Below are 14,563 nucleotides of genomic sequence, written 5' to 3'. Positions count from 1 at the left end.
CGGGGCCTTAAGCTGGTAAGCCAACTGACAAAAGACTTTCTTTTTTCTCCTGCTCTGCCAGCCACACCTACTCCCCCCTCAGCTCACAGTGCTCTATGCCCTTCTCGGAGCATTTTTAAAAAAAATCTGAGGTAGATTTGAACTGAGAGAGGAGTTTTATGACACTTTAATTAAATGTAAGATTCCACTCAGGTAGCACAATGAGTGTGAGATGACAATATTAAGATTAAAATTTAGTTCAGATGCTTCTTCAAATCAGTAACCTTAAAAATGCACAGATGGTATTAAACCACATCATCTGTCCCCTGTGGGTGCCCCAGGTGGGGCCGGCTGATATGGCTTTTTTTAAATCCCAGATTTTTTTTTACAAACATTTTTTTTAATTGATTCACGATTTATGCAAATCAAGCCCTGAATTATGCAGTTTTTTATTTGTTCTTTTTCATTTCATAAAGCTCAACATTTCTCAGAGTTCCTTCCTGCTCACTTTTATGTTCCGTGTTTCTATGGCAGATATGCGGGGAACTACAGGACCCAGAAGGGAGTGTTGCATGTGTTAAGTAAAAAACGATTTTCATTCAATCGATGTAAACTACACATTCGAGTTAATCATTACAATCGATTTATTGCTCAGCCCTAGTACACGGTGGGCATAACATTCATTTTGTTGTCAGCACAGTATGCTCTGTACTTTATTATACTTCATACTGTATGTTTCACTAAAGGTGGTTCTACACAGTGTGAATTCTGATGTTTGGCAGATTGCATGTCCATGCACATGTCAAGAGTTTACGTGAAAATCATTAAGACACAATGATATATGACACGATTTTATGACCTAGCAACTTTCGAAGCAATCGCATAAAATTCCACGTCAAAAAACATGGACGGAGGAAAACACTGCTTTCATTGCTTTCAAATGTGAAGGGATTTAGTCCAGTAATTACAATTTGTTCATTTGTTGGTTTTATTGCTTTTGTTGTTCTCATCTGATAAACAAAAAATCCACTAAATCATTAAATACACATGCAAATCTAAAGGTTATTACTTTATATAGCCATCTTAAACAGTCTGCGACATTGGAAGAGTCTGTAGTGTGCTGTAGTGATTGTCCTTACGTTGGGTCACATTTCTAGTGATATTCAGCCCATCATCTACCACTTAATATGTTAGCTTGTTTGCTCTCTTTAGGGTTAGAGGCCACTGATTTCGTCAGCTCCAGAGTTTTTCCCTTCATGGTTGACAGATCCTATTTTTTTTGTAAGTGTTTCAACTAACCATTTCTTGTCTTTGGTTTCCCAACAGAGCCGTATGGCAGAGAGCCTGCGTTTGTTCGATTCCATCTGCAACAACAACTGGTTCACCAATACCTCGCTCATCCTCTTCCTCAACAAGAAGGATCTTCTGGCTGAGAAGATCAAGCGTATCCCGCTTACGGTTTGCTTTGCTGACTACAAGGGCCAGAACACCTACGAGGAGGCGGCTGTGTACGTGCAAAGGCAGTTTGAGGACCTCAACCGCAACAAGGAGACCAAGGAAATCTACTCGCACTTCACTTGCGCCACTGACACCAGCAACATCCAGTTTGTGTTTGACGCGGTGACGGACGTGATCATCCAAAACAATCTCAAGTACATTGGGCTGTGCTAGGACGAGGGGATGGGGGAGAGAGGTGGCAGGTGCGGCAAACGAAAAACTCTTGATGAAAGACAAGGCCTGTCTGTCAATTGTTTGGGTGCCCTCGAAAACATTTGCTGAAACAGGAACTCAGTTGAAGCCCGGAGGAAAGGGCTACATGCTGCCATCCTGCTAGATTTATCAATGTCGAAAATGTAAAGGTCAAGAAGGATTTTACAAGGTTGGTATAAATGTGTTTGCACTGAACATATGAGTATGTAGACACACACACACACACAGACATGCATCGTTATGTTTTTTCTCACACATCAGACTTTGGGATCAGCCGTCAAGCCTCTGTTTGACATGGAAACACTGGAAACAGATCTCCCCGCTCCTCTTTTCCCGGAGAAACAGCAGGAATTCCTTACCATCCAAGAATAGGGATCGTTCAACCAAAAATGACAATTCTGTCATCATTTGCTCATGTCGTTTTAAACCTGGCTTCTTTTCTTTTGTGCAGCAAAAATGAGATGTTTAGTAGAATTTCCCTTCTCTTTTCCAAACAATGACAGTGAACGTTATATGAAAAAAATTGTGTTACCTTATTAGGAAAGATTACATCTCAAAGTGAAATCCTTGATTACATTTCAGTACATCACGGTTTCAGTACATAATCCTGTGTTTGTTTGTTTTGTTTTTTTTGTTTTTTTTTGATTGTTAGGGATATTCAAAATCATTCTGAGGCTTACACAAGTAATAGTACAATAACACAGAGTAAATTTCCTTAATATTAATCAGTCTTAAAGTCTGCATGAACCAGAAGCTGCGACCTTTTTTCCATATTGTGATGCAATTCTTAGAAAAATGGAACATTAAGTGAGAAAACAGTGGGCGTGGCTTGTTTTTTGTCTACTGTGAGCTGACTGGATGTAGTAAAGTAAGCGTTTTATTCAAAAAGATAAAGAAAAGGGTTTCGGGAAAGTTATTACAACCTAAAAGAACCCTGGTCCTCACCGTTTCTGTTTGTTGTCATACCACTGTCAAGACGTTGTCTAAGTATTGAAAACAGGAAGCGCATTTTCAGATTTCCTTTCTAAATGACATGCATGGCAAATTGTTCACCATGAAACTAGCAATGTGAGCTAACAAAATCAATATTTTTAGATCTGATTTTATGTGTAATTTAAGACTATGACTTACGAAGTTAATGACGGAATGAGTGTCAGTCAGTTTGGTTTTGAGGTGTGCTTTACTTCTAGTCTGAACACTTTTGGGTGCTCTTTGTCCATATTCAATGTTGCTACCATAGGTGAGAAAGAATCTCTTCAATTTATTGAACAAGTTCTTATGAAAAAAGCTAACTAATGAAAGTGAGTGAAGAATTAAAGATGGCTATTCTAATTTTTAGAATAATTTTTAAGTGCACAAAAAATACATTATGACAAAATCTGTCAGAAATTGATAAGTTGATCAACAGTATATATTCTAACATATTCAAACATCAAGCAAGCATTGCTTTGGTTTGTATATATAGTAGGTCAGCTAGTATGAACAGGTAAAATATTTCCCACTCCCCTGCCATCAAGAGGGACTCTAGCGACAGTTGCTAAATGTAAGTCTTTGGCATCCTTGTTAGTGCACCTGCCTCCCATGTCAAAAACTATGATTCAAAAGCTGCTCGGAACAGGGCAAGTGAAACCAGAGAGGTTATATTGGTGCCATGACCCAGAAGGGACTAATAGGAACTGTGTGAGGAAACCTGTGTGCGTGACCCCCATTTTGTAAACACAGGTTTAAAATCCTTCTCACAGAAGACATGTACTAGCAAATGACACAAGGGGCCATGGTCTTTAGCATCCTTCTTACTGTACCCACAAACAGTTCTGGAAACAATGGTTTGAAATACGCTCATAGCTGGGATGAGTAGAACAGGAGGGGTAACATTGGTGCCGAAACCTAAGTGAGGGCGAGGTGGAGGGAGATCTGCATGACGGAGAGCAGATAGTAGGAACTACCCTGGTCTCAAGAGACTCCAGACTTTAGTGTCCTTCTTAGGATCCCATGCTGTAAATTCTGGTTCAAATCCCACTTGGTGTGGAGCAAGAAGAACCAGAACAGTTATACTGGTTATATTTGCAGTGTGTTCAAGTGCAACTTGAACAATCTGCTTGTTAAGATGTGACGTATGAAATATTTTTTCTGGGTCCAAGTCGCTATACTCATTTGAATTGAGAAAATATTTAACACACATTAAAGTTAATTTTACATCAAATCATACTGTACACAACAGTCTCTGGACTTGCTGCATCATAAATACCAAAATTTTAACAATTTATTTAAAGAAAATCACTTTCTGGCCATTGGATATTAGGCATGGATAGGGTTATATATATATTTTGATCATGATTTTCGAAAGTATTACATCGCTTTGTAAACGTTTATTATTGCCATTTGATGAGTCTCCCTATACAGTTTGATATATCGATTTAACTCGGGAGCCAATTCGCGTGACGTAACACTTAACAAGTGGATGATTCAACACAGTCAGCTTTTGTTTTGTGCGTGAATATACTTAAAGTTTTATACTCATATAGAAATTTGGAATGTATGCAAGCATGAATGAAATTTGAAAGCTGCAATTTTTGCTTTAAACTTTAATTAAATTGAAAAGGGCAGTGTGAACATCCAGCTAAACATCTCTTTTTGCACTTTACAAAAGAAATAAAGTGAGGAGGGTGAGTAAATGATAACTTAAAGGTGAACTGTTCCTTAAAGGTTCTTTGATTTGCAAGATTTAAGTAATGCTGCTTTTGGAGAGGATAAAGAGTTTATATGAAATTATAACTGTATATTATGAAAGGTTAAAAATATTCTGAGAGAAAGATGGAAAAATGTTGATGTCATTTGGTTTTACTCCAAAGGTGAAAACTGCCTCTGTCTGAATATGAAGTCAAATGTCTTTTTTTTTTAACTCACATTGACACTGTAGATTATTTTTGGCTGTCTGACCCCTAGGAAGCAATCTATTTTCTTGTTTCATTTTTTATGTTTTCCTTTTGCCTAAAATAGGATGTAATCCAGAGTTTTTAGAGGAAATGTCCTTCTTTCCATGAGAGTGTTACGATGACATGAGCATTAAGTGTTTCATAACGATCATTCCAGATTCAAAGAAAAATAAACAGTGCCAATATTAATGTAAATAAAAAAGGCCCGTCAATCATGTTACTTTTTCAGTTTTTATGAACAAAAAAAAGTATATATATATATTGAAACATAAAATATGCATGATTTTGTTACTTTGGGATTTTGATAAATTATAGTTTGATTTGCTTTCTTATATTTTTAGTTTTACTAACATGCTCCAAAAATATATCAAAGTCAAACACTGTGTACGATTGTACAGTTGTTTCCTGCGAGGTATTTATTGAAAAGAGTTTTATGTGCAGAAAGAGTAATTTTATGTCCAGCGCAACCTAATCTCAGCACGGAAAACATTAAAAGAGGATTTACTCCTCCAATTTTGTCTGTAAAAAGAAAAATGAGAGAAGGAGAGAGAAAAGAAAACCTATAAAGAGCAGATTCTTTCTATTCTGGTGTCATTTCGAGTGGACATTGTCCGCTGTATGTGTAAATACTATGTGAGGTACACTTTGTGAGACAATGAAATAAACAAAAAAAATCACTTTTTAAGATGTAGGGATGATTGACAGCTAAAATGGGGTTCATCCCACTCCAATCCTCTTTCTGTTCAGCTATGACGATGTACAACAAACCCAAACAAGGGCTTCAGGATTGATTTTACAGGATGTCCACCAAAAAAAAGAAACAAAGAAACAAATAATAAAGTATAAAAGAACAATAATAGCGAATAAAAAGAATTATGCAAATGTTGTTTGTGCTGCAGGCTTGTTTCTTGTGTTGGGGTGAGTGAAGCTTCAGTAACTCTTGGTTATCAAAATTACACATTGCCTGTGTTTGTCACTTTTTTTACATGACGTATAATGCAGGGACACATTTATTACAGTCAGATATTTTCTGCAATGCAATCCAACTTGGTTGAAAATGCAACATTTCAACAAAGATAAAAAGATTTGAAAGACATTTTGCATTGTGACATCCTTTTTAAACAGTTCAAATCACTGTTGCATTATTTTCATATTGCGATTGTAGTACAGCTTTTACTGTAACATGATAAAAAGTGTCAATTGACCTCAGAAAATGGAAGTAGTATCACAATGCAAAAAAAAATAAATTATTTAGGCATTAAGACTTATATTTTCATAACTATAAATTAATAACTAAAAAAACTGCAATAGATCTAATTTTAGCAGAGAATTTTTATTGTAATATAATTAAAAGAATATAAAAATACTGAAGAGCAATTACACTTATGCTTCTGTGGCCATTACATTCATTTTCTTTTTGGCTTGATCCCTTTATTAATCTGGGGTCGCCACAGCGGAATAAACCGCCAACTTATCCAGAACGTTTTACGCAGCGGATGCCCTTCCCATTGCAACTCATCACTGGGAAACACTCATACACTCTCATTCACACACATACAGTACACTATGGACAATTTTAGTCTACCCAATTCACCTGTACCACGTGTCTTTGGACTTGTGGGGGAAACTGGAGCACTCGGAGGAAACCCACATGAACGCAGGGAGAATATGCAAACTCCACACAGAAATGCCAACTGACCCAGCTGAGGCTTGAACCAGCAACCTTCTTGCTGTGAGGCGACAGCACTACCTACTGCGCCACCACGTCACCCTCTGTGGCCATTTGTCAAGCTATAATCAAGTTCAATCTATTTTTCCACTTTACAGCTGAATATTTGGCAACATTTTTATCAGTTTTGATGAGTTCAATCTCCAATTCCACATATTAAATCAGTCATACAGTAGGCAGACATGAGATTGCATATGAGAGAGTGAGTGTATGTATGTGAATATGGGCATATCTAATAGATCATAACAATTTAGCTACCTCATCGCAAATACTATTTAGTATATTTGGTTAATCCCCATCGGCTATGCTGCACCAGCTTAGAATGTCATCACTCGATTCAACAAATTTTTCATTGGTTATTATATCAGCTGATAGATATGAGCCTGTAGGAGTCTTCTACATCAACTGGTAGTCTCAAAAGGCGGTTATCATTCGGATGGTTAATCGCCTATACCAGTGGTTCTCAAACTGTGGTACGTGTACCACTAGTGGTACGCAGGCTTTCTTCTTGTGGTACGCACAGGAATCGCTGAATAATTAAAGTAAATGAATTAACACACTTTTTTAACCCTTTAACGCATACGCGAACACTGATGTGATCAGTTAATTGATTTTAATAGGTTAAACCTTTTATTTTGTTTATAGTTTTTTGATGTATTCTATCATTTGAGCGGTTGTTGGAGGCATATCCTGTATTTATATATCCCAATGTTGACAGATATAGCTTAATCACTTGCTTTTCAGAAACACAAAGCCTAATCTAACTCACGGAAAGCAGATCTAATTTCTAATTTAAATATGTAAATCCAATTTGTGTATTTAAAATACACGATAATGTTTAAAATTCAAAAATAACTCATATCATACATCCAACTTATATTTCAAAATGTATGAAAAAGAGTGTATATATGAACATGATGACATATAGCCTATGTTTATGAAGTCCAAGGAACATTTCCAGGTTTTGATGAATCGGCTACTTAATGATAATACTTTACATTTAAGTACAGCAGTTTTCTTTTTTAATTTAAGTACAGCAGTTTTCTTTTTAAATTTTAAGAACAGAGCCATTTTTAATTAACTTTTAAAAGCACATATTAATTTACATGTTGACATTTTATTTATTTTTACCTGTAAGCACAGTACAGTGTTAATGTTCAAACTATTTATAATGTTTAAAGTGGCTGACAATGATAAATATTCATAATAATAGTAATTAATCTGCCTTGTTTTTGAACTGTGCAGAGCTTTAGCTGCTTAATTAGGCCTACTACGCTACTGTATTTCAATACCGGTCATTATGGTGGTACTGGAATAGACAATTTTTTTCTGAGGTGGTACTTGGTGAAAAAGTTTGAGAACCACTGGCCTATACTAATACAGAAGACTACAGATCCAGATCTGTTTTTACATTATTGTGACTGTTGGGTTTAGGGTTGGGGTAGGGGTGGACGAAATTTAATAAATATTAAAAATTATTCTCATTAACTTCTGGCCACAGCCGTATGTGATCTATGGCTGCTTACCATGTGGATGGATGATAACAGCTTTTTGAGCCTACCAGTAGGTAAAGAAGCCTCCTATTGGCCCATTTCCCATATCTATCAGCTGATAACCACTGATAACTCATTCAGTCAAGTGATATATTCGAATCGGCAGTATAATTGCACTCTCTTTAGCCAATCAGAAGCAAAAATTTCAACAGACTGTTGAATATACAGTATTTGTTTTTTATGTTTCTGTGTGTATCTTTCTGCATGTGTGTGTGTGTGTGTGTGTGTGTGTGTGTGTGTGGGTGTGTATGTGTGTGTATTTTTAGAAAATAATGCACACCAATTGAGCCAATCAGCATCAAACTTTCAACAGTCTGTGTACTGTGTTTATTTGTGTATGTGTTTGAATTTGAACACCAATTGTTCTGCAATCCATTCCATGTAAACAAATCTAATTATCCACACAAATATTACAAGAACAAATGACTTTAGAATTGTGACATTATTCATTCATTCATTTTCTTTTCCCTTTATTAATCTGGAAACGCCACCGCGGAATGAACCACCAACTTATCCAGTATATGTTTTATGCAAACTGCACACAGAAACACCAACTGACCCAGCAGAGGCTGGAACCAGCGACCTTCTTGCTGTGAAGCAATCGTGCTACCCACTGCGCCACCGTGACGCCAATTGTGACATCATATAGGAAGAAATATTAAAAAATTATTACAATTATAATGTCAAACAAATAATTAAATTAAAGGTTTAAATTACAGTGACAATATATGAAAAATACTATAAAGTAATAAATAAATAATTAAATAAATAAATAAGATAAAAACATGGAAATATATGTTGCGTTTTGGATACATCATTGCAATCAGAATAGGAAAGACTGGCAAAAAAATTACAATGCAAAAATGAATTACTTTGCAAAGTAAATTGCATCAAGGTGTCACTCTTGAACTAAAAAGAAAAAGAAACAATAGAAAATATAAGCCCTGACTTTATTTGCTACCTGCATTTACTGCTAATGCAAGAAAAATATTGATCCCTTGTTTTTACAGAATTATCAGCCTCATATAATGTTCACAGCATAACTTGATCAGCAAAGATCTCTGTATCGAGTAGTGCTGTGTTCATGACCAATCATTTGCGCACATGCACTGAGAACCATCAGCCTAATTCAGCGCTTTATTCTGAAGGCTGGCGCACTGCATATAATCCATGAGGAAATGGTTAGTTCCTGCTCAACAAATTCAAGGAAATGTCTTCTCATTTTCAGATCAGTCCACTCCAGCAAGCTCAACACTGACTTTATTTATGGTGCACTGCACTAAAGCAATCAACATGCTAATTAAATGTGCAATTAAATGATTCTTCAATTGATTTATGTCTGCGGAGAGTTTGTCGGAGATGTAAAAAGAAGCGAACAGAAGATGAGGCAGAAAGAGAGGCAGGAAAGATCTCGCATAATGGACCAATTAGTGGACAAACCCTGGATGACCTCTTATAGTTGGCATGACTAACACAGCCATTGTTTATCAGGCTCTAATTCTAGAGGAACAAAACAAAACTGCCTGCAGAACTGATCCAATACAAGTACCGAGAAGCATTTTCAGTCTGTACAGAGCTGTTTAACCACTTGATCACTAAATGTGTTTTGCCACATACTAATTACTGTAAACCTCATTGTGTATCCACGTTGTCAAGACACATTCTTACAAATCTGCATTGAAAATTTATTAAGAATAGAGGATGAAGGATGGGAGAAAGGCTGTATAATGGTGATGGTATGTACCAGGCTTTAAACTATAACATTTGATTGGATGGTATAGAACTTGAATACAAAAAGCAAACAAACTCCTTTTGTCTGACCTTGTATTAACAAAACTCAACAAATTGGATTCTATCTGCCTGTTTTCACCATGATATAAAAATATGAATGATAAAAACGATTGTTAATTGTTTATGATTTTGTTGAACTCATCTGTTCGCACCGAGCCAACTTAATTCTAACAGAATTCGTACAGAAAAACAACAATACCCATGATGCTGTACAGAACATACCACCAATTAGAAAAGCTTGGCCAAATATTTGGCCAAAAAATGTCTGTATTACTTACCATTGGAAACTTGAAAAATGGCTTTTGGTCGCCTTCCTGCATACTGCCATGGAAGCAGCGTTAGCATTAGCTGTTATGCTTTTTAGGCTAATCATTTGAGGGTGGCTTGCCTACTAAAAGCTTTGGCAATAAGAGATCTTTAGCTCCACCCACACCCATGAAGCACTGCGAATGAGGTCAATCTCCATACATTCTCAAAATATTCAAATATTTGCATGTGCAGTACCGCTGCTCCCTATACACAGATTGTGTAGGGCGTCAACCCCGGAGAGGGGCACCATTAAAAAAAATTATTAATACTTATTTATTAATATAAATATAGATACTAATAATATGTTGTTAAATACATTATAAAAAATAGGTTTATGACAAACGCAAAAACAAACATGTGACGTAATTTTTTTTCTGTGTACGTGCATAGCCGCATAAGCGTAATTCGGTCCGTTCCACTTGTCTTTGCGGCTGCTAGCAGCAAATTATTATAATTGATGCAAGTTGCAGCTCTATGCCCGGGAAAAGACACCAGAAGTCTGGAGCCAAGAAGAGGAAAAAAGTACAAGATGAATCACTAGCATCACTTTCAGGTAACTTATCTCTATGAATCTGGAATTTTTTGGTTGCTCAAATAAATTTGTAAGGCTAAGGTTTAAACTTCCCAACAACTGCACCAAATCTGGCTTATTTGTTGTAGCTTACAATCAGTGCCTTGTTTTGCGGCTATGCATTGTGCTTTAAACTATGACAGGACATGTTTTATGACTTGTCGCGTTTGGCCCTCTTCCCCATGTTGCTGATAATTACACAAACTCAGTTATTTTTATTAACTTGTGCAATACTTTACAATTCTGTTTGCACATCAGCTACATACACATGGACTGCACAGTTATTTCACTGTATGTATTATTTAATATTATATAGTTATTATATATGTAATATATATTATATAATTCTTTGCAGTTATAATTGTTTATTGTTTTGTCTATTTCTATACATTTCTTATTGCTGCTGTTGTTATTGCTTGCATCACTGCTATGATAATAAAGTCTCTTTAGTCTTTACATCGGTGGATTGGTGTGTTTTTAATAGGATGGTTTTTTATTTTTGTACATTACAATATGGAATTACGAAACTGACTCATTCTGTGTTTTCGGAAAGATCAATAATATAAAATGAGTCAAATTACTGTAAGCCACAGGCCATAAACCATTTTTACAGCATGAATTCATTAATGATTATTTTTTCTGAATGTTAACAAAGTTTTTGTTTAAAAATACACTTACATTCATTAATTCTTAAAAACCACAAATGTCTTTGATTTATACTAACAGCAGCGGTCAGCTTTTGCAACCATAGATTATAGTGCAAGTTAAATCCACATTTTGGTTGTAGTAATTTTAGACAAAATTTTGAGGAGTGCTTGACTAGCCCATTATCTTAATGGTATGTCATGAGTTTTTCCTTTAAATGACTAATTTCCTCTGCATTGTACATGGAGGTTCAATGCTGAAATTTGTCACAAAAGAAGATGAGGTGTCCTGATCCAGCACTGCTCCAGAGGCACCAGCAGCTGCACAGGTACAGACATAAGATGCAGCACTGAGGACCATCCATCTCTACAGGTACAGAGGTTTTATTCCTTACCTTTTGTAAATGATTGAAATTGGGAATGCTTCGGCAAAAGACATGTCAGTGTTTATATTAATGTAAACTATTATTTTTTATGTAATTATTTGATTGTTTAAGTATAATTTTGAGTGTTTATATGCAGATTTATGTGTATAATTGAATAAATACATGTTAAAATACATATGTTTGTGTGTTTTTGCTCCTCTGTGGAGGCACGACAGTAAAATTTAACATAGGGCACCTTTTTGGCCAGCAGCGGCCCTGTATGTGGGTCTCATTTGTAATGACCTCGAAAATTATCGTTTCTATATCTAACCAAAAGCTTTAAATGAATAGTTTTATAGTTCAGTATTGTTTTTAATTCGGGTGATTAATTTGCAATGCTTCATGGGATTGTAGTTGTTTCTCTTCTTTACATTTTTTATTGTCCAAATTTTTATATATATATATATATATATATATATATATATATATATATATATATATATATATATATATATATATATAGGGGTGTCACGGTGGCACAGTGGGTAGCATGATAGCCTCACAGCAAGAAGGTCACTGGTTCAAGCCCTGGCTGGGTCAGTTGCCATTTCTTTGTGGAGTTTGCATATTCTCCTCATGTTTGCGTGGGTTTCCCCTGGGTGCTCTGGTTTCCCCCACAGTCCAAAGACATGCGGCTATAGGTGAATTGAATAAGATAAATTAGCTGAATTGCATGAGTGTAATTAATGTGTATGAGTGTTTCCCAGTGTTGGGTTGAAGCTGGAAAGGCATCCGCTGCATAAAACAAGCTGGTTAAGTTAATGGTTCATTGTGATGTGGTGACCCCTGATTAATAGGGACTAAGCTAAAAATAAAATAAATAAATGATATATATACATTTTTTTTCTTTAAATTAAACTTGTGACACATCGAAGCGTGCTGGTTTGGTTCATGACTTGGTTCATAATTTTTTTTTTCCACAGGGAAAAAATACTGGAAAAATTATTTCCTGGAACCATCGCTGCTGTGATAGTACCACTATTATGAGCTTATTTTTCTGAGAATAGCAAGTTCGTATATCATAATTATGAGTTCACATGTTGCAATTCTGAGAATCATAAGATAAGTTGAAAACTAAGAGTGAAAATAGCAAGTAATAAAGCCACAGTTCTGGGGGAAAATGCAAGATGTAAAACTCAGAATTCAGGTAAAAACAAGTCAGAATTGTCAAAACTTGCACTATCCCATGGCAGAAACAAGCGTTTTGTAATTTTCATTTTATGTATTTTAAAAAGCCCTTTGTTAGGCCAAGCTTGAGTACTTCAGCATACAAACAGCTCAAGTCATTAGATTCACTTAGTGGTTTATTCAAAAATTAATATTTAATTTAAACACAGTTAATAACAGTTTACATGCTACATATAAAGAAGTACTTTTGTTGTCTGATCTGAATTAAAAAGAAGTTGGAAATACCTCTGCAGTGATATACTGCTTAAGAATCCATCCACTGGCGTTTAGATGAATATGCCAATATGTGCAGTGTTGTTTCCTCTCTATAACAAAGCAAACACACAAGAAAAAATGACAGAGTTAAGAAATATCTCAATCGTATATCTTAACCCTGATGCATTTACCATCATACCATCGGTTTTCTCATAAGGAGTCTTACATTTTATGCGAAATCCGCTTAAATTTGTACAAACAATTAAGTTAACTTAATCGATTTGAGTTGGGTCAACATAAAAGAATTATGTGGAACTCAGCATTTTTTATTACAGCGCACCATAAAGTGTTCATCAACCAATCAGAATCAAGCATTTAACAGCCCCTGTAGTATAAAGTGATATTACACCAAACAATTCTTAATACCCGTGGCTCCCGTTAAAATATAAATATTCTAAACTCTGCATCCTGTATTTGACACTTGCTTTGCTGAGAACAAAACAGCAAATCACACGTCTGTCACTAGTGTAAGTGTTAATGAAGTCTGCGGGAAGTTTAGATCTCTGTAAACGACCTTTGTGACACTAAACTTCACATTTGAGCTGATGAAGATTAGTAAAAGTGTAAAGTACACGAGTAAAGTCACACAAATGAGATGGAAAATGATGTGTCTGACAGTTTTCTCCCATTGAGATTGTGGTATAAATTGGCAAACGCATCAGCTGTGGGTAACTGAAAGAGTACATTTGTCCTGAAAAACTGAAGAAAAAAAACCCTCAGATGAATGCTACAGTAACGGCGAGCGGGAGGCTGGCCGATGGAAGACCTTGTGACTGTCATGAGCAGCAGGGAAGGACACACCGCAGAGACAGAGAAGGAAGGCACTCGACTTAATCTCATTCCTCACAATGGTAAACAGCGGTTTCAGGCTGTACAGTCTTCACAGCAAATTGGATTCATCGTCCAAATCATTCTCAGGGATGAATGTCATCCGTCACTCTGATATTACTGTAGACGTGTAACTTGTTGGTCATGTTTCACAATATTTGGCAGAATTATTTTGCATCCTATTTTAAGATTCTTAAGCATTCTAACTATATTACCATGACAACAAAGTGCTCTTTTCTTAACCTTATTATACACTTGAGTTTAAATTAGACTATTCTCAGTGGATGTTTTTTATTTATTACGTTCACTTTTCTGCAATAAAGTTGTTTTTTACTATACATATAACCAACCTAGAATTAGATTTTTTTTAATGAATGATAATAAAACGTAACTAGCATGATGTATTAATATGAATAAAATAAACCATAATAAATAAACACTGATGTCAATAAAACATCAATGATACATATAAATGATATAGTTTTTATAGAAATAATAAAAAATATTTAAATATATAGTAGGGTTGTCACGATACCATTAATTAATCTTACAATACTATACCAGCTGAAGGATAACAATACCAAGTACTACTGTAATACCGTAATTCATCACTCAAATTATAAAAAAAATTGTGAGAAATACTAT

The 14,563-nt window shown here is 35.5% G+C and overlaps 2 protein-coding genes across 7 annotated transcripts in view; one reads left to right on the top strand and one right to left on the bottom strand.

Annotated features, from left to right (window-relative positions):
- Nucleotides 1–5,511, top strand: part of gnaz (guanine nucleotide binding protein (G protein), alpha z polypeptide) — a 94,316-nt gene extending 88,805 nt beyond the window's left edge. For all 3 annotated transcript variants that reach the window (XM_005155633.6, XM_073914614.1, XM_073914613.1), the window contains exon 3: nt 1,306–5,511. In XM_005155633.6, coding sequence (XP_005155690.2) covers nt 1,306–1,650 — 345 coding nt within the window. In that variant the 3' untranslated portion in view covers nt 1,651–5,511. The remainder of the gene's footprint in view (nt 1–1,305) is intronic.
- The window catches only part of sppl3 (signal peptide peptidase 3), a 203,561-nt gene that overhangs the window by 182,831 nt on the left and 6,167 nt on the right, over nt 1–14,563 (bottom strand). For all 4 annotated transcript variants that reach the window (XM_073913963.1, XM_073913961.1, XM_073913962.1 and 1 more), the window contains exon 2: nt 13,061–13,140. The gene's annotated coding sequence lies outside the window, so the exon portion shown is untranslated. The remainder of the gene's footprint in view (nt 1–13,060; nt 13,141–14,563) is intronic.

The sequence above is a fragment of the Danio rerio genome, chromosome 10 (assembly GCF_049306965.1).
Source record: "Danio rerio strain Tuebingen ecotype United States chromosome 10, GRCz12tu, whole genome shotgun sequence".
NCBI classification, from domain to species: domain Eukaryota; kingdom Metazoa; phylum Chordata; class Actinopteri; order Cypriniformes; family Danionidae; genus Danio; species Danio rerio.
This window is presented reverse-complemented; position numbering and strand designations above follow the sequence as displayed.